This window comes from Pseudorasbora parva, chromosome 17, assembly GCF_024679245.1.
Source record: "Pseudorasbora parva isolate DD20220531a chromosome 17, ASM2467924v1, whole genome shotgun sequence".
In the NCBI taxonomy this organism is placed as follows: Eukaryota; Metazoa; Chordata; class Actinopteri; order Cypriniformes; family Gobionidae; genus Pseudorasbora; species Pseudorasbora parva.
Window position 1 is genome coordinate 35,642,257 of NC_090188.1, and position 22,936 is coordinate 35,665,192.

The following is a 22,936-nucleotide window of genomic DNA, read 5'->3' on the forward strand; positions in this document are numbered from 1 at the left end:
CACTTCGGGAACGGACACAGCACTAGAACAGTGTCAGCGGTAAAGGAGTGTGTGTGTGTTTGTTTGTTTGTTTGTTTGTTTGTTTGTGTGTGTGTGTGTGTGTGTGTTTGTGTGTTTGTGTGTGTGTGTGTGTGTGTGTTTGTTTTTATTACATAGTGGGGTCCTCAACACGTTTGCACACTCACATAGTGGGGACCAAAAACATAGTGGGGACCAAATCGCCGGTCCCCACAATGTTTTGCTTGTAATCGGCTCAGGAGGCGGTGCTGATATGCCTACTGCAGTTTTTTTTAATGATCCCCTCCATGAACAAAAACCGGACTTTTGTGTATGAGTGTGTGTGGCTGCACTGCTCTACAGCGCCCCTGTAGCCTGGTCGCGGAACTGCACCTATGCACACAGATATGACGTAATACATGAAGGTACACATTTTTTCAACTGCTCATGCGCGAATCGCTTAATTAAACGACAAAAAAACTCTTTAAACAGTGTCTGCCAACGGGGAAAGTACATTCTTACAGGTAATTAACCTACTTGTAAATATTAAATTACATAATTCAATAAATAAACATCACAAATTCGAATTATTTTTAAGAATGTTGATGCAATGGAGTTTTCTAATGAGATTAATTAACGTTAACGTTTTTTATCAGAATCATAATATTGAATGTGTCGAATGAACTATTGATAAATTAAAACTTCACATCATTATACAATTTGAAGTGTTTACATGTGCATGTTACTGCGTATTGTAAGTGTTATAAACTGCGGCGTGTTGGGAGATTGCGAGACCGCGTGACATCGCTGAATCACTGGAACCAGAGGAACGACGAGAGACGGCCTGTTGAAATGAGACCCGAGAAGAATAAAACCATTAAAAGAAGCGGAAGATCATGTTCTCCGTGGCATCGACAAGACCGACGCACTGGAGGCCAAACACATAAACGATTATAAAGGTAACTGTTAGGTTTGTAAAGAACTTTGTTGTTGTTACTGGATTGTGATTAGAAGTACGGCGCTCCCAACATGGCCCGGGAAATATAAATATATATCATGGCCATGAATAGGAAATCTTCCACCAATTAATTATGAATCTGCTATTTCTTATTTTTGTTACCATGATGATATAGCAGAGCCTAGTATTGCTAGCAGGACTCGTTTCTTATTGGTAACATGAGTGTTAAATATAAAGTTAATAACATATGTTTTAACTATGATTTAAGTGGTTTAAAAATACTAAATAAGTAACCATGATTATTTTATGGAATTTGGGTCCATTGGAATATAAAGAATATTGTTTGTTTCAGCAGTTTAAATTGCTCTTTGTGATAGTATCTGTAATTAATGAAAGAAATAAGCATGCATTGTGAAAGCATGTTGAATACATTGGTTAAACAGTTTAACTTAAACTATTACAAAGCTTAAAAGTTGTTTACATTTTACTTACCATAAATGTATTAGTTACATGTCTGCAAGGAATTCAATTGTCTCTCTCCCACTCCCCCCTTTTTTCAGGTTTTGGAGTGTTTGCCTTAATTCCTTTTATTAAAGGAGATTTTGATTGTCGAATATAGGGGAGAAACGATCACCTTAATTGAAGCTGAACAAAGAAGAGAGGCCAATCATGACCCTTTTTTTATGTTTGACTTCATCTGGCAGAACAAGAAGTGGAGGTAGGGTTTTTTGTTTTGTTTTTTGTTTGTTTGTTTAATGAATACACTTTAAAATTTACAGTAAAAAAGTTAATTTCATTTTGTTCACATTCAAATTTGTCTTGCTGTGGTTTATTAGACAAAATGATTATTTTTTGTTTCCTGAAGCATTGATGCTACTCATGAGGATGGCTCCCTTGGCCGCCTTATATATGATGATCACATAAACCCAAATTGTACAATGAAAAGGATTATCGTTGAGGGAAAACCTTGTTTGTGCCTATTCGCTGCAAGAGATATCATTTCTGGAGAGGAACTCGCACATGACTACGGAGGAAGTCACTGGCCTTGGAGAAAGGTTTGGCAAAATTTGACAACTTTTATAATTTGTACAGTAGAGGAAATGGATAAAGTATATAAATAAACAACTAGAACAATGCTCTATATTTTTGTTGACCTCCATACATTATCCCAAATGTTTCCAACTATGTTTGAAACCAAAGAAATTCTAATTCAAATAAGAAATTTTAGCCATTGTAGTGGTGTCATTGCATATATATAAAATGTATGACGTTTCTATGCGGGTATGGCATTGTTAACAGGGTGATGCAATGACACCACTACAATATTTTTTTTTTTTTTTTTTTTTTTTTTTTTTTGTGGTGATAAATGTATGTGAGGGAATAAAAGCCTTTAAAATTGCTTAACATACATATATAATAGCAATGAAGCAATAATAATTTTGGTTCAAATCAAGTATCAAAGCATTGTTTTATGGTTTTCAAGTTTGAAATTATTGTTCAAGTTGTATGGTTGTATTAAACAAAAATGTCAAAATATGTAATATTTAAAAAATACTGACTAAACAACAATTAATTCAAATGTTCACTTGATCATTAACATTTGGCCATTTCTGTACAACAGAATTGCTACGGCTACTGTCACTTCCTGAACAAGAATATGTGGCCGTCAAAACATGCAAACTTCAATGAACAGAATATTTATTTAATGGAATAGTGGACTTAGTGAATTCACAATAGCACTTTGCTAAAGTAAGAGTTTAAAATGGTTTAAATGCATAGTGCAGCCGTAGAAAAGCGGTTTAATGCATTTCATGGATTCTCATCCATAGAATGCACCACTTTGGGTATTTTGCCAGTTAATCAACAGTTAAACAAGTAATCATATATTTTTTTAAATCAAGTACTCCTTAATGTAATCATGGAATCATGACACCCCTTATGTAAGCCATTCAAACACTTTGGTACACACACTTCACAGGTTTGGCATGGTGGGGACCTTGTCTAATAAGTAAAGACTTGTAACTATTTTTTATATAACTTTATTACAGCCTCCATGCAAGGATGATGACAACATGACAGCCATAGAGAACAGCTCTGAGGATTCTGTAACTACTGCAAGCACTTCACGATTCACAGCTGAGGTATGTGTATTTATTATCTGTCTGTGCCTCTTTATCTGTCTGTGCCTCTTTATCTGTCTGTCTGTGTCTGTGCCTCTATATCTGTCTGTGCCTCTATATCTGTCTGTGCCTCTTTATCTGTCTGTGCCTCTTTATCTGTCTGTCTCTGTCTGTGCCTCTTTATCTGTCTGTGCCTCTTTATCTGTCTGAGCCTCTTTATCTGTCTGTCTGTGTCTGTGCCTCTTTATCTGTCTGTGCCTCTTTATCTGTCTGTGCCTCTTTATCTGTCTGTGCCTCTTTATCTGTCTGTGCCTCTTTATCTGTCTGTCTCTGTCTGTGCCTCTTTATCTGTCTGTGCCTCTTTATCTGTCTGTGCCTCTTTATCTGTCTGTCTCTGTCTGTGCCTCTTTATCTGTCTGTGCCTCTTTATCTGTCTGTGCCTCTATATCTGTCTGTGCCTCTTTATCTGTCTGTGCCTCTTTATCTGTCTGTGCCTCTTTATCTGTCTGTGCCTCTTTATCTGTCTGTCTGTGTCTGTGCCTCTTTATCTGTCTGTGCCTCTTTATCTGTCTGTCTCTGTCTGTGCCTCTTTATCTGTCTGTCTGTGTCTGTGCCTCTTTATCTGTCTGTGCCTCTTTATCTGTCTGTCTGTGTCTGTGCCTCTTTATCTGTCTGTGCCTCTTTATCTGTCTGTCTGTGTCTGTGCCTCTTTATCTGTCTGTGCCTCTTTATCTGTCTGTCTGTGTCTGTGCCTCTTTATCTGTCTGTGCCTCTTTATCTGTCTGTCTATTAATTTCTTATATTTGGTTTTGACATGGGAAAGTCTTACACACTGTTTCCAGTGTAATGTGCATTGTGGGGACCTGTAGTTTTAGGAAAGCCATTCAAACCCTTTGGTACACACACTTCACAGGTTTGGCATGGTGGGGACCTTGTCTAATAAGTAAAGACTTGTAACTATTTTTTATATAACTTTATTACAGCCTCCATGCAAGGATGATGACAACATGACAGCCATAGAGAACTGCTCTGAGGATTCTGTAACTACTGCAAGCACTTCACGATTCACAGCTGAGGTATGTGTATTTATTATCTGTCTGTGCCTCTTTATCTGTCTGTGCCTCTTTATCTGTCTGTCTGTGTCTGTGCCTCTATATCTGTCTGTGCCTCTATATCTGTCTGTGCCTCTTTATCTGTCTGTGCCTCTTTATCTGTCTGTCTCTGTCTGTGCCTCTTTATCTGTCTGTGCCTCTTTATCTGTCTGTCTGTGTCTGTGCCTCTATATCTGTCTGTGCCTCTATATCTGTCTGTGCCTCTTTATCTGTCTGTGCCTCTTTATCTGTCTGTGCCTCTTTATCTGTCTGTCTGTGTCTGTGCCTCTTTATCTGTCTGTGCCTCTATATCTGTCTGTGCCTCTTTATCTGTCTGTCTCTGTCTGTGCCTCTTTATCTGTCTGTGCCTCTTTATCTGTCTGTCTGTGTCTGTGCCTCTTTATCTGTCTGTGCCTCTTTATCTGTCTGTCTGTGTCTGTGCCTCTTTATCTGTCTGTGCCTCTTTATCTGTCTGTCTCTGTCTGTGCCTCTTTATCTGTCTGTCTGTGTCTGTGCCTCTTTATCTGTCTGTGCCTCTTTATCTGTCTGTCTCTGTCTGTGCCTCTTTATCTGTCTGTGCCTCTTTATCTGTCTGTGCCTCTTTATCTGTCTGTCTCTGTCTGTGCCTCTTTATCTGTCTGTGCCTCTTTATCTGTCTGTCTCTGTCTGTGCCTCTTTATCTGTCTGTGCCTCTTTATCTGTTGGTCTGTGTCTGTGCCTCTTTATCTGTCTGTGCCTCTTTATCTGTCTGTCTGTGTCTGTGCCTCTTTATCTGTCTGTGCCTCTTTATCTGTCTGTCTATTAATTTCTTATATTTGGTTTTGACATGGGAAAGTCTTACACACTGTTTCCAGTGTAATGTGCATTGTGGGGACCTGTAGTTTTAGGAAAGCCATTCAAACCCTTTGGTACACACACTTCACAGGTTTGGCATGGTGGGGACCTTGTATAATAAGTAAAGACTTGTAACTATTTTTTATATAACTTTATTACAGCCTCCATGCAAGGATGATGACAACATGACAGCCATAGAGAACTGCTCTGAGGATTCTGTAACTACTGCAAGCACTTCACGATTCACAGCTGAGGTATGTGTATTTATTATCTGTCTGTGCCTCTTTATCTGTCTGTGCCTCTTTATCTGTCTGTCTGTGTCTGTGCCTCTTTATCTGTCTGTGCCTCTTTATCTGTCTGTCTCTGTCTGTGCCTCTTTATCTGTCTGTGCCTCTATATCTGTCTGTGCCTCTTTATCTGTCTGTGCCTCTATATCTGTCTGTGCCTCTATATCTGTCTGTGCCTCTTTATCTGTCTGTGCCTCTATATCTGTCTGTGCCTCTATATCTGTCTGTGCCTCTTTATCTGTCTGTGCCTCTATATCTGTCTGTGCCTCTATATCTGTCTGTGCCTCTTTATCTGTCTGTGCCTCTATATCTGTCTGTGCCTCTTTATCTGTCTGTGCCTCTATATCTGTCTGTGCCTCTTTATCTGTCTGTGCCTCTATATCTGTCTGTGCCTCTATATCTGTCTGTGCCTCTTTATTGTCTGTGCCTCTTTATTGTCTGTGCCTCTATCTGTCTGTGCCTCTTTATCTGTCTGTGCCTCTTTATCTGTCTGTGCCTCTTTATCTGTCTGTGCCTCTATATCTGTCTGTCTCTGTCTGTGCCTCTTTATCTGTCTGTGCCTCTTTATCTGTCTGTGCCTCTTTATCTGTCTGTCTGTGTCTGTGCCTCTATATCTGTCTGTGCCTCTATATCTGTCTGTCTGTGTCTCTTTATCTGTCTGTGCCTCTTTATCTGTCTGTGCCTCTTTATCTGTCTGTCTCTGTCTGTGCCTCTTTATCTGTCTGTCTGTGTCTGTGCCTCTTTATCTGTCTGTGCCTCTATATCTGTCTGTGCCTCTATATCTGTCTGTGCCTCTTTATCTGTCTGTGCCTCTTTATCTGTCTGTCTCTGTCTGTGCCTCTTTATCTGTCTGTCTGTGTCTGTGCCTCTTTATCTGTCTGTGCCTCTATATCTGTCTGTGCCTCTTTATCTGTCTGTCTCTGTCTGTGCCTCTTTATCTGTCTGTCTGTGTCTGTGCCTCTTTATCTGTCTGTGCCTCTTTATCTGTCTGTCTGTGTCTGTGCCTCTTTATCTGTCTGTGCCTCTTTATCTGTCTGTCTATTAATTTCTTATATTTGGTTTTGACATGGGAAAGTCTTACACACTGTTTCCAGTGTAATGTGCATTGTGGGGACCTGTAGTTTTAGGAAAGCCATTCAAACCCTTTGGTACACACACTTCACAGGTTTGGCATGGTGGGGACCTTGTCTAATAAGTAAAGACTTGTAACTATTTTTTATATAACTTTATTACAGCCTCCATGCAAGGATGATGACAACATGACAGCCATAGAGAACTGCTCTGAGGATTCTGTAACTACTGCAAGCACTTCACGATTCACAGCTGAGGTATGTGTATTTATTATCTGTCTGTGCCTCTTTATCTGTCTGTGCCTCTTTATCTGTCTGTGCCTCTTTATCTGTCTGTGCCTCTTTATCTGTCTGTGCCTCTTTATCTGTCTGTCTGTGTCTGTGCCTCTTTATCTGTCTGTGCCTCTTCATCTGTCTGTGCCTCTATATCTGTCTGTGCCTCTTTATCTGTCTGTCTCTGTCTGTGCCTCTTTATCTGTCTGTGCCTCTTTATCTGTCTGTCTGTGTCTGTGCCTCTTTATCTGTCTGTGGCTCTTTATCTGTCTGTCTGTGTCTGTGCCTCTTTATCCGTCTGTGCCTCTTTATCTGTCTGTCTATTAATTTCTTATATTTGGTTTTGACATGGGAAAGTCTTACACACTGTTTCCAGTGTAATGTGCATTGTGGGGACCTGTAGTTTTAGGAAAGCCATTCAAACCCTTTGGTACACACACTTCACAGGTTTGGCATGGTGGGGACCTTGTCTAATAAGTAAAGACTTGTAACTATTTTTTATATAACTTTATTACAGCCTCCATGCAAGGATGATGACAACATGACAGCCATAGAGAACAGCTCTGAGGATTCTGTAACTACTGCAAGCACTTCACGATTCACAGCTGAGGTATGTGTATTTATTATCTGTCTGTGCCTCTTTATCTGTCTGTGCCTCTTTATCTGTCTGTGCCTCTTTATCTGTCTGTCTGTGCCTCTTTATCTGTCTGTGCCTCTTTATCTGTCTGTGCCTCTATATCTGTCTGTGCCTCTTTATCTGTCTGTGCCTCTTTATCTGTCTGTGCCTCTATATCTGGCTGTGCCTCTTTATCTGTCTGTGCCTCTTTATCTGTCTGTCTGTGTCTGTGCCTCTATATCTGTCTGTGCCTCTATATCTGTCTGTGCCTCTTTATCTGTCTGTCTCTGTCTGTGCCTCTTTATCTGTCTGTGCCTCTTTATCTGTCTGTGCCTCTTTATCTGTCTGTCTGTGCCTCTTTATCTGTCTGTGCCTCTTTATCTGTCTGTCTCTGTCTGTGCCTCTTTATCTGTCTGTGCCTCTTTATCTGTCTGTGCCTCTATATCTGTCTGTTACTCTATATCTGTCTGTGCCTCTTTATCTGTCTGTGCCTCTTTATCTGTCTGTGCCTCTTTATCTGTCTGTGCCTCTATATCTGTCTGTGCCTCTTTATCTGTCTGTCTATTAATTTCTTATATTTGGTTTTGACATGGGAAAGTCTTACACACTGTTTCCAGTGTAATGTGCATTGTGGGGACCTGTAGTTTTAGGAAAGCCATTCAAACCCTTTGGTACACACACTTCACAGGTTTGGCATGGTGGGGACCTTGTCTAATAAGTAAAGACTTGTAACTATTTTTTATATAACTTTATTACAGCCTCCATGCAAGGATGATGACAACATGACAGCCATAGAGAACTGCTCTGAGGATTCTGTAACTACTGCAAGCACTTCACGATTCACAGCTGAGGTATGTGTATTTATTATCTGTCTGTGCCTCTTTATCTGTCTGTCTGTGTCTGTGCCTCTTTATCTGTCTGTGCCTCTATATCTGTCTGAGCCTCTTTATCTGTCTGTCTCTGTCTGTGCCTCTTTATCTGTCTGTCTGTGTCTGTGCCTCTTTATCTGTCTGTGCCTCTTTATCTGTCTGTGCCTCTTTATCTGTCTGTCTCTGCCTGTGCCTCTTTATCTGTCTGTTTCTGTCTGTGCCTCTTTATCTGTCTTTGCCTCTTTATCTGTCTGTCTGTGCCTCTTTATCTGTCTGTGCCTCTTTATCTTTCTGTCTCTGTCTGTGCCTCTTTATCTTTCTGTGCCTCTTTATCTGTCTGTCTCTGTCTGTGCCTCTTTATCTGTCTGTCTCTGTCTGTGCCTCTTTATCTGTCTGTGCCTCTTTATCTTTCTGACTGTCTGTGCCTCTTTATCTGTCTGTCTCTGTCTGTGCCTCTTTATCTGTCTGTGCCTCTTTATCTGTCTGTGCCTCTTTATCTGTCTGTCTCTGTCTGTGCCTCTTTATCTGTCTGTCTCTGTCTGTGCCTCTATATCTGTCTGTCTCTGTCTGTGCCTCTTTATCTGTCTTTGCCTCTTTATCTGTCTGACTCTGTCTGTGCCTCTTTATCTTTCTGTGCCTCTTTATCTTTATGTGCCTCTTTCTGTCTGTCTCTGTCTGTGCCTCTATATCTGTCTGTGCCTCTTTATCTGTCTGTGCCTCTTTATCTGTCTGTGCCTCTTTATCTGTCTGTGCCTCTTTATCTGTCTGTCTCTGTCTGTGCCTCTATATCTGTCTGTGCCTCTTTATCTGTCTGTGCCTCTTTATCTGTCTGTCTGTGTCTGTGCCTCTTTATCTGTCTGTGCCTCTTTATCTGTCTGTCTGTGTCTGTGCCTCTTTATCTGTCTGTGCCTCTTTATCTGTCTGTCTATTAATTTCTTATATTTGGTTTTGACATGGGAAAGTCTTACACACTGTTTCCAGTGTAATGTGCATTGTGGGGACCTGTAGTTTTAGGAAAGCCATTCAAACCCTTTGGTACACACACTTCACAGGTTTGGCATGGTGGGGACCTTGTCTAATAAGTAAAGACTTGTAACTATTTTTTATATAACTTTATTACAGCCTCCATGCAAGGATGATGACAACATGACAGCCATAGAGAACTGCTCTGAGGATTCTGTAACTACTGCAAGCACTTCACGATTCACAGCTGAGGTATGTGTATTTATTATCTGTCTGTGCCTCTTTATCTGTCTGTGCCTCTTTATCTGTCTGTCTGTGTCTGTGCCTCTATATCTGTCTGTGCCTCTATATCTGTCTGTGCCTCTATATCTGTCTGTGCCTCTTTATCTGTCTGTGCCTCTTTATCTGTCTGTCTCTGTCTGTGCCTCTATATCTGTCTGTGCCTCTATATCTGTCTGAGCCTCTTTATCTGTCTGTCTGTGTCTGTGCCTCTTTATCTGTCTGTGCCTCTTTATCTGTCTGTGCCTCTATATCTGTCTGTGCCTCTGTATCTGTCTGTGCCTCTTTATCTGTCTGTGCCTCTTTATCTGTCTGTGCCTCTATATCTGTCTGTCTCTGTCTGTGCCTCTTTATCTGTCTGTGCCTTCCAGTGAGGAAGAGTACATTCCTGACACATCAGAGAGTTACACATCAGATAGTGGCATGAGCTTTACTGCTTCACCAAAAGGTAAAGAAGAAAAGTTACAGATTTTGCCAGTCCGGAGCAGTTCAGCTGTGAACAGAATGAAAAAGTTCAGTACTCAAAGCAGCAGTGATATTTTTATTTATGCTGAATAAAGTCGTAGTTTTTGTTCGAATCATTGATCGATTCACTGATTCATGACCGTTTGAATCTTTTTTTGAAGAACCCGGAAGAGAAGCCAATGCTGAATAAAGTCGTAGTTTTTGTTATTTTTGGACCCAAATGTATTTTGGATGCTTCAAGAGACTCTAATTAACCCACTGATGTCTCATATGGACTACTGTGATGATGTTTTTATTCCCTTTCTGGACATGGACAGTATAGTGTGCATACACTTGCATACGCTCTCAGACTAAATATAAAATATCTTAAACTGTGTGTGAAGATGAACGGAGGTCTTACGGGTGTGGAACGACATTTCATTTTTGGGTGAACTAACCCTTTAACATGCATTTGTGGTCTCATGAATCTATTTGTTCCTGGTCATGACGTTTTGACTGAGCACAAATGATGTTTAACTTTATATATTTATTTTGAATTTTACGATAGCACACCGCTGATTTTGTAGCATACTTTGACTGAAATCTTTGCTTGCTTTATTTATTTCTTCTTATATAAGACTCTTATACTTTGTACTTATACCTTTTATAATGGATATTATTGTTCATTAAAACTGACATTAACAAAAATGTCGTGCTTTCCAGCATACACCCCGCCTACCAAGTAAGGGTACTATTGGCAGTGAAAACACAAGCCTGATCAGGGTTACCCAACCGTACTGTACTGAACTGTACCACTCAGTGAAATAAAACCACTGGTTGATGCATTGTTGATGCAAGTGCTTCTCATGAGTAAAATGCTAATGTGTTCCCCCCCACAGGTTACGTTAAGAAGACGGCCTGGAACAAACATGAGATACAGGCTGTGGAGGCGCATATGATGAGGTTTATTAACAACCGCAAAATTCCAGGAAAGGCGGACTGCATGAGGTGTAAAGAGGCGGAACTTGCACTTAAAAATAGAGTGGTCCACACTTAAATTTTACATCAAAAATCTCCGCTCTAAACAGAAAAGATCTGACACATTAATTGGCACACTGGCAGATTAAATTGTTCATTGGTAGAAACAAGCTTTTATAGCTTTAAAACAAGCGTCCATAGTCACATGGTTATAACTAAATAGACCATCAGTTCCATATTATTGTATAATCCTTATCTGCTTCAAATGTATAATTTTTTTCTTCTATAAACGCAGGCATGGTAGACTTTAATGCTAAAGTTACTTGAGAATGCAGTGTTGGTCATGAAGGGTTTTAGTAATTCATAATTTTTTTAAACTCGTATAGTGTTTACTGTGAACATCTTCATGAATGTTTTAAGCTAATGTTTCTTGACTTGGCTATGGTGACGTACTGATGTTATGACTTTTGAAAATGTCATATACTGTATTACACATTTTTTTACTCAACCTTGAAAAGTACTAACAATGTTGTTTATACATATAAAACAAACATCTACAAAATCAATTAAAGCATGGAGCAAATTGGAGCTCCTGTTTTGTCTAAAGTACTGCAGATTGTCTTTTGTGTGTGAGTTCGGGTGTTTGGTGTGTGAGTTCGGTCCCCACATTGACTAAAGACTGGCGTTTGGTGTGTGAGTTTGGTCCCCACATTGACTAAAGACTGGCGTTTGGTGTGTGAGTTCGGTCCTCACACTGACTAAAGACTGGCGTTTGGTGTGTGAGTTCGGTCCCCACACTGACTAAAGACTGGTGTTTGGTGTGTGAGTTCGGTCCCCACACTGACTAAAGACTGGCGTTTGGTGTGTGAGTTCAGTCCCCACAGTGACTAAAGACTGGCGTTTGGTGTGTGAGTTCAGTCCCCACAGTGACCAAAGACTGGCGTTTGGTGTGTGAGTTCAATCCCCACAGTGACCAAAGACTGGCGTTTGGTGTGTGAGTTCGGTCCCCACACTGACTAAAGACTGGTGTTTGGTGTGTGAGTTCGGTCCTCACACTGACTAAAGACTGGTGTTTGGTGTGTGAGTTCAGTCCCCACAGTGACCAAAGACTGGCGTTTGGTGTGTGAGTTCAGTCCCCACAGTGACCAAAGACTGGCGTTTGGTGTGTGAGTTCAGTCCCCACAGTGACCAAAGACTGGCGTTTGGTGTGTGAGTTCGGTCCCCACAGTGACTAAAGACGGGTGTTTGGTGTGTGAGTTTGGTCCCCACAGTGACTAAAGACGGGCGTTTGGTGTGTGAGTTTGGTCCCCACACTGACTAAAGACTGGCGTTTGGTGTGTGAGTTTGGTCCCCACAGTGACTAAAGACTGGCGTTTGGTGTGTGAGTTTGGTCCCCACACTGACCAAAGACTGGCGTTTGGTGTGTGAGTTCGGTCCCCACAGTGACCAAAGACTGGCGTTTGGTGTGTGAGTTCGGTCCCCACAGTGACCAAAGACTGGCGTTTGGTGTGTGAGTTCGGTCCCCACAGTGACCAAAGACAGGTGTTTGGTGTGTGAGTTCAGTCCCCACAGTGACCAAAGACGGGTGTTTGGTGTGTGAGTTCGGTCCCCACACTGACTAAATACTGGCGTTTTGGTGTGTGAGTTCGGTCCCCACACTGACTAAAGACTGGTGTTTGGTGTGTGAGTTCGGTCCCCACACTGACTAAAGACTGGCGTTTGGTGTGTGAGTTTGGTCCCCACACTGACCAAAGACTGGCGTTTGGTGTGTGAGTTCGGTCCCCACAGTGACCAAAGACTGGCGTTTGGTGTGTGAGTTCGGTCCCCACAGTGACCAAAGACTGGCGTTTGGTGTGTGAGTTCGGTCCCCACAGTGACCAAAGACAGGTGTTTGGTGTGTGAGTTCAGTCCCCACAGTGACCAAAGACGGGTGTTTGGTGTGTGAGTTCGGTCCCCACACTGACTAAATACTGGCGTTTTGGTGTGTGAGTTCGGTCCCCACACTGACTAAAGACTGGTGTTTGGTGTGTGAGTTCGGTCCCCACACTGACTAAAGACTGGTGTTTGGTGTGTGAGTTCGGTCCCCACACTGACTAAAGACTGGTGTTTGGTGTGTGAGTTCGGTCCCCACACTGACTAAAGACTGGGGTTTGGTGTGTGAGTTCGGTCCCCACACTGACTAAAGACTGGCGTTTGGTGTGTGAGTTCGGTCCCCACAGTGACTAAAGACTGGCGTTTGGTGTGTGAGTTCGGTCCCCACACTGACTAAAGACTGGCGTTTGGTGTGTGAGTTCGGTCCCCACAGTGACTAAAGACTGGGGTTTGGTGTGTGAGTTCGGTCCTCACACTGACTAAAGACTGGCGTTTCGTGTGTGAGTTCGGTCCCCACAGTGACCAAAGACGGGTGTTTGGTGTGTGAGTTCAGTCCCCACAGTGACCAAAGACGGGTGTGTCGTGTGTGAGTTCGGTCCCCACAGTGACCAAAGACGGGTGTTTGGTGTGTGAGTTCGGTCCCCACACTGACTAAAGACTGGTGTTTGGTGTGTGAGTTTGGTCCCCACAGTGACTAAAGACTGGTGTTTGGTGTGTGAGTTCGGTCCCCACAGTGACTAAAGACGGGCGTTTGGTGTGTGAGTTCGGTCCCCACACTGACTAAAGACTGGTGTTTGGTGTGTGAGTTCGGTCCCCACACTGACTAAAGACTGGCGTTTGGTGTGTGAGTTCGGTCCCCACACTGACTAAAGACTGGTGTTTGGTGTGTGAGTTCGGTCCCCACACTGACTAAAGACTGGTGTTTGGTGTGTGAGTTCGGTCCCCACACTGACTAAAGACTGGTGTTTGGTGTGTGAGTTCGGTCCCCACACTGACTAAAGACTGGCGTTTGGTGTGTGAGTTCGGTCCCCACACTGACTAAAGACGGGTGTTTGGTGTGTGAGTTCGGTCCCCACACTGACTAAAGACTGGCGTTTGGTGTGTGAGTTCGGTCCCCACACTGACTAAAGACTGGTGTTTGGTGTGTGAGTTCGGTCCCCACACTGACTAAAGACTGGTGTTTGGTGTGTGAGTTCGGTCCCCACACTGACTAAAGACTGGTGTTTGGTGTGTGAGTTCGGTCCCCACACTGACTAAAGACGGGTGTTTGGTGTGTGAGTTTGGTCCCCACACTGACTAAAGACTGGTGTTTGGTGTGTGAGTTCGGTCCCCACACTGACTAAAGACTGGTGTTTGGTGTGTGAGTTCGGTCCCCACACTGACTAAAGACTGGTGTTTGGTGTGTGAGTTCGGTCCCCACACTGACTAAAGACTGGTGTTTGGTGTGTGAGTTCGGTCCCCACACTGACTAAAGACTGGCGTTTGGTGTGTGAGTTCGGTCCCCACACTGACTAAAGACTGGCGTTTGGTGTGTGAGTTCGGTCCCCACACTGACTAAAGACGGGCGTTTGGTGTGTGAGTTCGGTCCCCACACTGACTAAAGACTGGCGTTTGGTGTGTGAGTTCGGTCCCCACACTGACTAAAGACTGGCGTTTGGTGTGTGATTTCTGTCCCCACACTGACTAAAGACTGGGGTTTGGTGTGTGAGTTCGGTCCCCACACTGACTAAAGACTGGCGTTTGGTGTGTGAGTTCGGTCCCCACAGTGACTAAAGACTGGCGTTTGGTGTGTGAGTTCGGTCCCCACACTGACTAAAGACTGGCGTTTGGTGTGTGAGTTCGGTCCCCACAGTGACTAAAGACTGGGGTTTGGTGTGTGAGTTCGGTCCTCACACTGACTAAAGACTGGCGTTTAGTGTGTGAGTTCGGTCCCCACAGTGACCAAAGACGGGTGTTTGGTGTGTGAGTTCGGTCCCCACAGTGACCAAAGACGGGTGTGTGGTGTGTGAGTTCGGTCCCCACAGTGACCAAAGACGGGTGTTTGGTGTGTGAGTTTGGTCCCCACACTGACTAAAGACTGGTGTTTGGTGTGTGAGTTCGGTCCCCACACTGACTAAAGACTGGCGTTTGGTGTGTGAGTTCGGTCCCCACACTGACTAAAGACTGGTGTTTGGTGTGTGAGTTCGGTCCCCACACTGACTAAAGACTGGCGTTTGGTGTGTGAGTTCGGTCCCCACACTGACTAAAGACTGGCGTTTGGTGTGTGAGTTCGGTCCCCACACTGACTAAAGACTGGCGTTTGGTGTGTGAGTTCGGTCCCCACACTGACTAAAGACTGGCGTTTGGTGTGTGAGTTCGGTCCCCACACTGACTAAAGACTGGCTCACTGTGGGAGTTTGGTCCCCACAGTGACTAAAGACTGGCGTTTGGTGTGTGAGTTTGGTCCCCACACTGACCAAAGACTGGCATTTGGTGTGTGAGTTTGGTCCCCACAGTGACTAAAGACTGGCGTTTGGTGTGTGAGTTTGGTCCCCACACTGACCAAAGACTGGCGTTTGGTGTGTGAGTTTGGTCCCCACAGTGACTAAAGACTGGCGTTTGGTGTGTGAGTTTGGTCCCCACACTGACCAAAGACTGGTGTTTGGTGTGTGAGTTCGGTCCCCACAGTGACTAAAGACTGGCGTTTGGTGTGTGAGTTCGGTCCCCACACTGACCAAAGACTGGCGTTTGGTGTGTGAGTTTGGTCCCCACAGTGACTAAAGACTGGCGTTTGGTGTGTGAGTTTGGTCCCCACACTGACCAAAGACTGGTGTTTGGTGTGTGAGTTCGGTCCCCACAGTGACCAAAGACTGGTGTTTGGTGTGTCAGTTCGGTCCCCACAGTGACTAAAGACTGGCGTTTGGTGTGTGAGTTCGGTCCCCACACTGAATAAAGACTGGTGTTTGGTGTGTGAGTTCGGTCCCCACACTGACTAAAGACTGGCGTTTGGTGTGTGAGTTCGGTCCCCACACTGACTAAAGACTGGCGTTTGGTGTGTGAGTTCGGTCCCCACACTGACTAAAGACTGGCGTTTGGTGTGTGAGTTCGGTCCCCACAGTGACTAAAGACTGGCGTTTGGTGTGTGAGTTCGGTCCCCACACTGACTAAAGACTGGCGTTTGGTGTGTGAGTTCGGTCCCCACAGTGACTAAAGACTGGTGTTTGGTGTGTGAGTTCGGTCCCCACAGTGACTAAAGACTGGCGTTTGGTGTGTGAGTTCGGTCCCCACACTGACCAAAGACTGGCGTTTGGTGTGTGAGTTTGGTCCCCACAGTGACTAAAGACTGGCGTTTGGTGTGTGAGTTTGGTCCCCACACTGACCAAAGACTGGTGTTTGGTGTGTGAGTTCGGTCCCCACAGTGACCAAAGACTGGCGTTTGGTGTGTGAGTTCGGTCCCCACAGTGACTAAATACTGGCGTTTGGTGTGTGAGTTCGGTCCCCACAGTGACCAAAGACTGGCGTTTGGTGTGTGAGTTCGGTCCCCACAGTGACTAAAGACTGGTGTTTGGTGTGTGAGTTCGGTCCCCACACTGAATAAAGACGGGTTGTGTGTTTGCTGGACCCCAGATATACTCAATACCTGAAATGTCCCCACAAGTGACCACTGTGTCAGGTTTATAATTTTTTTAGTGAAATATTTAAAATCTGAAGTGACACTTTTAAACAGGCTTTTTAGTTTTTGTCAACTAATTTTTTTTAGGTCTGTAGGATCATAGGAAAGGGTGGTCCACACTATGTAGCATTCTGACAGGTGATCCCCACAATGCACAAAAACAAGTATGTGTGTGTGTGTGTGTGTGTGTGTGTGTGTGTGTGTGTGTGTGTGTGTGTGTGTGTGTGTGTGTGTGTGTGTGTGTGTGTGTGTGTGTGTGTGTGTGTGTAAGACTTCTCTTACATTTAAAGCAATCTCGCTGACAGCTGCTGGAACACAGAGTGCAAAAATCGATACCTTCTGCGTGAATGAGGATGAAAGCAGCATTCACAGCTTGAATGTAAATACAATAATGATATGGGATCAGTGGGCATGTACGCTTTGTTGGAATGATGAAAGGCCCTCCTAGACATTAGGCTCTTATCTAAACCTTTCCTTTTATTAGCCACTGTTTCTATTTCAAGCATCTTTATAGAATATACTGCATTAGCGAAGAGCAAACAAAACAAAATGTTTTCAACTATTGGTAAGTAGCTTGTTCAGAGAGTGCTTGTGCCAAAGACACCCCAAATCCACTATCCATCCTAAATAGTATTCAAAAATAGAATTAGTATGTCCCAAATCGTAGTATGTTGAAAAGTGTATTCCAAAGATTCCCGGATGGTTAACTATTTCCAGTCAGAACTTCGAAGTGCAGATCGACGCACACTTAACGGCTGATATCAACCCATTGCGAGAACTACAAATGCAGATAAAATGTGTTAAAGGTCCCGTTCTTCACGTGTTTTCGAAGCTTTGATTATGTTTACAGTGTGCAATATAACATGAGTTCATGTTTCGTGTGTAAAAATAAAAAAAACAGTATTTTTCACACAATTTACTTATATGTACAGCTCTGTTTCCTCTGTCCTAAAACGGCCTGATGATTTCCTTGTTCTATGAAGTCCCTCCTTCAGAAACACGTAACGAGTTCTGATTGGGCCAGCGCTTCCCATGTTGTGATTGGACAGCAGCTTAGGGCACTTTGCCCGGAAAGGTCCCGCCTCTTACCATAACGGGGAGATGCAAGCGCTGAATGCGCGCTCTTCTCCACGTGGAGTGTTCTTTGCGTGTTCTTGTGGGCGGAGGGTTAGTCAACAAACGGTTCTAGTGACGTCATTACATCCCTGTACTTCCTGCTGTAGTCCAAACCGGCCGTTCACTGTAGGCTTTGAAAGGGAACTTCTGTTAAATAAAACACCGTTAAAGATGACGAAGTAGTGTATGTCTGAAGTTTGCATACTTTTCTGCTACACACTCAAAAGTATGTACTTTTTCTTCACAAAAAGAGTACATACTTTTAGGACAAGTAGGCGAATTGGAACGCAGGGACTGTCATAAGTCTTTGGACATACTCCTGGTGGGCAAAAATGGACAGGTCTGAAGTATGGACCTTAACTATATCAAGGAACCGAACATCTGAGACTTGGACTATTTGTCACTAAACACAAAAATGTCAACTAAATATTCAAATAAATGTAATTACTAAACTAAATTAACTATATCAACTCAATTATTGATATGCCCACATTTTCGCTTTATGATAGTTGGAGAAAACGGTGATGTCATCTAGCTCATTTCAGAGCGTAAAGCCGAAAATCAAATTGCATTATTTTCCTGTTAACACCGTGAAGCTGCTTTGAGACAATCGGCATTGTGAAATGCGCTATATGAATAAAGTTGACTTGACAATTAAGTAACAGCCTAGTAACCAACTTTTTGTTAAATCTTTAAAGGAACACTCAGAAATAGTTTTAGGCTTATTCAACTTCTTTTCTACATTTAGATATGTGGGCAAATGCTTTTTTGTCTCAGCGCATGCATTTTTTTTAGTTTGGCAGGGGTCGCGCTAGCTTAGCGTAATGAATGGAATCCTATGTTGCCAACTAGCATGTCCCAAGTAAAAGTGATGCTAAGCTAAGCTAGCGGCAACCCAGCCAAATTAAAACAGTGTATGCACTGAGACAAAATGAATTTGCCCACATATATGTAGGAAACAAATCTATTTCTAAAAACAGTGGAGTGTAACTAAGATGTTTTTTTTTTTTTTCAAGTCCACACAGGTCAAGAAGTCTGTTGTAGAGCCAGCATCAGTATAGGTTGGGCAAAAGTGTACTTGCGGAGTTGTGAATGTCCTTCTAAAATCGAAATTGACAAATGACACTTCAACATATTTGTGGACTTTATGGAAACACGCACACAATGTCCATCAAAAGGTTCAAAAGACTGCAACTGCATATCATGTGCCAGAACTCTGGGCCATGGACTCATCAAACATCATCTCTTGAAGCCACACACACACACACACACAACCACACACACACACACACACACACACACGTGCGCATCTGTGCATTCAACATGGTCTTACTACTCACTAAATGTCCCAAAGGGACATGGAAGGAGAGGATACGGAATGCATGAAAAGATAAGAACAGGTAAGACTGACTAGAAAGTGATGAGGTGTGTTTTTTGCACGAATCAGGCACTTTTACAAGGTGAAGGAATTTGTGTACATGAGACGAATCGTGAGCAGACAATTTTTGTGGCAGGAGTCATGAGGGGAAGATGTGAGCTGATTTGGAAATTAAAAGAATCCCTCCTAATGAGCCATTTTAATGTGCTTGGAGAAACACGAGAGATGTAAGCAGATATATCAGACGGTGGCTGTGTGAGAATGTACAGCAGCTGACGCACTCAGTCACACACACACACACACACACACACACGTGTGCGCGTCCATCTCATCTATTCTGGACCTACATCAGGTGTGTAACCTCTGCCAAGGACAAAACTGGGTAACTGAGGCAACCAACAGAGAATAGTGTCAGAATAAATGCCATATATATATATGTGTGTGTGTGTGTGTGTGTGTGTGTGTGTGTGTGTGTGTGTGTGTGTGTGTGTGTGTGTGTGTGTGTATGTGTGTGTGTGTGTGTGTGTGTGTGTGTGTGTGTGTGTGTGTGTGTGTGTGTCAATGTCACATGGTTGTGTACCTGAATATTTATACAAAGTGTAGGTTTATTATGCCTTTCCGCACATTTTCCAAGGACAGACAACAACAACAACGACAACAACAACAACAACCACAACATTAGTTGTAGCTGCAGACACCCCCGGAATAGGACCTTAAGACCAAGGTTGTCCAATCTTGTTCTTGGAATTCCACCAATACCTGCAGAGGTCAAGTCCACTCCAACCACAATTAAACACACCTGAACCAGGTAAAGCAGGTGTGTTAAAGGACACTGAAACCAAACTCTGCAGGAAGATGCAGATCTCCAGTGCAGCGTATTGATTCATGATTTGGATCGCATTTCAAACTGCTGAAATCACGTGACATTGGCGATCCGAATTCTGAATCAATACGCTGATAACATAAACATTTAAATCTTTGTTTGTGGATTGAAAACAAACCCGGAAGAGAAGACAATGCTGAATAAAGTCGTAGTTTTTGTGATTTTTGAACTAAAATTTATTTTCGATGCTTCAAGAGATTCTAATGAACTAACTGATGTCACATATGGACTACTCTGATGATGTTTTTATTCCCTTTCTGGACATGGACAGTATACCATATACATGCAATGGAGGAAGAGAAAGCTCTCGGACTAAATATAAAATATCTTATATGCCTGTATATAATATAACTGTATACCGGAGATGAACGGAGGTGTAGAATGACATTAGGGTGATTCATTGATGACAGAATTTTTATTTTTGGGTGAACTAACCGTTTAATCTATAGGGTTTAATATGGAGTTGACCCACCCAACTCAACTCTTCTGGGAAGGCTTTCCACAAGCACTGATGTTGGACAAGAAGTCCTGGCTCACAGTCTCCGCTCTAATTCATCCCAAAGGCCAAAATGTAGACACCAGTTAATCTAATAGGAAGTCTAAGGTTTACTAGGGTTTGTGGAATACATATTAGTGAATTCAAGCATGTAATGTGTGTATATTATATATATATATATATATATATATATATATATATATATATATATATATATATATATTTTTTTTTTTTTTTTTTTTTTTTTTTATATAGATCCAAAATTCAATACCACAAGCCAACAGCAGAGAAACCCAACCGACCCACTGAGTAAAGCGGTGTACATTAGCAGGCTTCATGACAATGTTGTAGGTATCTCTAACTGGCTGCCAATGAAGAAAGAGAGATGAATTACTTTGATTTTCCTTATTCATAATGAAAGACCTACAGAATGGCAACCCTACAAAAAGAGGCACAGTGTGAAAGACTGCAAATTCTAGTTGACACACACACACTCTAAATGTTGTGGAATGACATCAAAACCAGATTGTTATTCATATTTACAGCTGGTGTTCACACTAAAATTCTCTCAAAGGGAGAAAATGTGCACACGCTGTGGAGCTACTGTCAGTAAAAGATAAACATGTCCAGCAAGAGCCCTATAAACCCAAGCGGCCCTTCCAATGGCAAGCTACTGTACCTTTCACTTGCTCTCTCTCCAGGCCTAGGTTCTCTCAACGTTTTTCTAATGATGCCCTTTTAAACTGGGAAAAACAGAAAGAAAGTCACCTTTACCAATTTCCACACCTTTACAGAGCAGGTCACATGGAAAAGAAATCACTGTGAATATCAGGAGAAATGCTGATGGTGTAGGTGTGTGGGGGTGAGACACACATACAGACGTATTAGGAAAGAGCGGATGAACGCAGATGGTGGAGAGATAAGAGTGCCGGTAAACCGTCTGACAGCAAAGAGCGGCTCTGCTGTATGCTAAACGGGGAATTTGACAGTTGCCCCCTGAGAGCCTCTTTACCATCTCATTTTCATTCACCCGCTCTCATGAACGTCTATTAGCAGATCTTTCTTAAGGCTCAAGTTGTTCCCTCACAAGAACATATCCTGCTGCTAGCTACTTCAAAGATGATTAGCAAAAGCAGCTAGTTATACATGATCAAATATATATAACTTTGATTTATAGCCCATGTTTTTTCCAACACTGTCAACACTACTTACAGGTGTCAAAATGTCCCATTCATACAGCAACTCACAGTAGTGTCTCAGATAGGCCTACTGTCGGTAAGAATGTGCCACGAGAGTCAAGTCTGTTCTCTTATCAGTAACCATAGCAACAGTGACCAAAATAATATCAAAAATGGCGTCGTCAAAAAAAAAAAAGTTTGATCACCTCTGGCATTACAAGAGTCTAATCAATCCGAGAGTTCATCCATCAAATCTTCATTAAGCGAGAGCAGCTTTTTATATCTGTGTGGACTCATAGAACAGAAAATGACGGGAGCAGCTCTGGTGGTGTCTGGCTCGACAACCTTCAGATGACACAAAAACTCATATCTCTGTCACTGTAAGTTACCGAAACCACACATGAAAACCTGAATAATGAAACATGGGAACCCACATCTTAAGATTTCCAATGCTCCTCAATCAAAATGTACATGTTTCTGTGATCAAATAATCTCATCTTGAGAAAACGGCCTATACCCTCTGCCTTCTGACCCTGACGAGCCCCATGAGGATAGCTGTGGTCAGTGGATTGAGGCTTCCAGCGGGGAAGAGGTGGTGTTTTTAAATGACACCCACCCCCTTCATTAAAGTCTGTCATTAGTCTTGCACTGCAAAGAGCTTTGATTATATTACTGGGTTTTATTATAATTATATTACTTTGATTATTATTATAATTATATTATATTTCCTTGAGACTTACCCACACTGCACTAAGCTCAGATAAGGGATTGCCCATTGGCATAGGAATATTGTTGCGTACTAAGCCTAACAGACCATTGGCTGAACGTCTGATCCATATGGCACACTTATCTGGAAACACTTCAGAAGTTTCAAAGTCATCATCTGATTGGTTGAATTCTACAGGAAGTCCGCGAGACAAATGTTTTGCGTTCTTTAACGGCCCATCTAGAAACAAATGCCGTTGTGTTTACAACTGTGACAATGAGCACTTATCAGGATCAACTGAAGGCTGGATTTTCAAAAAGTGTGTGAAGTTCACGGCTCCATTCATTGTTCCAGTAAACTTGTACAATGTTCTTGAATGAATAATTTATAGATGCACTATGATATTGCAGGGGCATAGACTTCATTTTCACCCGCCTAAACATGACAGGAAATAAAACGGGCTGCGATTGGCTACATGTCAGTCAAACCCATTGACTGTTAAAAAAAATATGGACGTAGTGTCCGTGGGATTCCAATAAGCTGTTCTGAAGCGTAAAGTAGAGACGAGCTGGGTGTTGCCATCTTGCTAGCGAGTCATCGCGCGTCACTCCCAAAAACAGAAATGGGAAAAGAGGCGGGATTTGGGCGGAGCTTAGGTGACGCAATGACTATAGATGGCGGATAAATGGCTATCCACCTATCACTCAAAGTAACCACGCCCTTAATTATACAAAACTTTAAGGCTTTATATAATGTAAACGAATGAGTTATAAAAAAAATCCACCAAAAATTACCCTTCTAGGCCAAAACCATAATTTGTACCAGGCTGTAAACATGTTGTTTTCTACTGTAACGTTGGGAATTTAAATATGGGGC

General features: G+C 42.6%; 2 protein-coding genes and 1 long non-coding RNA gene across 3 annotated transcripts in view; 2 read left to right on the forward strand and 1 right to left on the reverse strand.

Moving 5' to 3' along the window:
• Positions 1-22,936, reverse strand: part of mcu (mitochondrial calcium uniporter) — a 158,943-nt gene that overhangs the window by 102,514 nt on the left and 33,493 nt on the right. The gene's annotated exons all lie outside the window — the stretch shown is intronic.
• LOC137045374 (uncharacterized) lies at positions 144-4,151 on the forward strand. Its single transcript, XR_010898757.1, has 5 exons — positions 144-956; positions 1,516-1,673; positions 1,821-2,010; positions 3,004-3,096; positions 4,059-4,151. It is a non-coding gene; the product is annotated as an uncharacterized lncRNA (long non-coding RNA).
• LOC137045559 (uncharacterized) lies at positions 5,186-10,858 on the forward strand. Its single transcript, XM_067422266.1, has 7 exons — positions 5,186-5,254; positions 6,523-6,615; positions 7,148-7,240; positions 8,005-8,097; positions 9,238-9,330; positions 9,733-9,805; positions 10,701-10,858. The coding sequence occupies exons 1-7, from the start codon at positions 5,186-5,188 to the stop codon at positions 10,856-10,858; spliced, it is 672 nt and encodes a 223-aa protein (XP_067278367.1).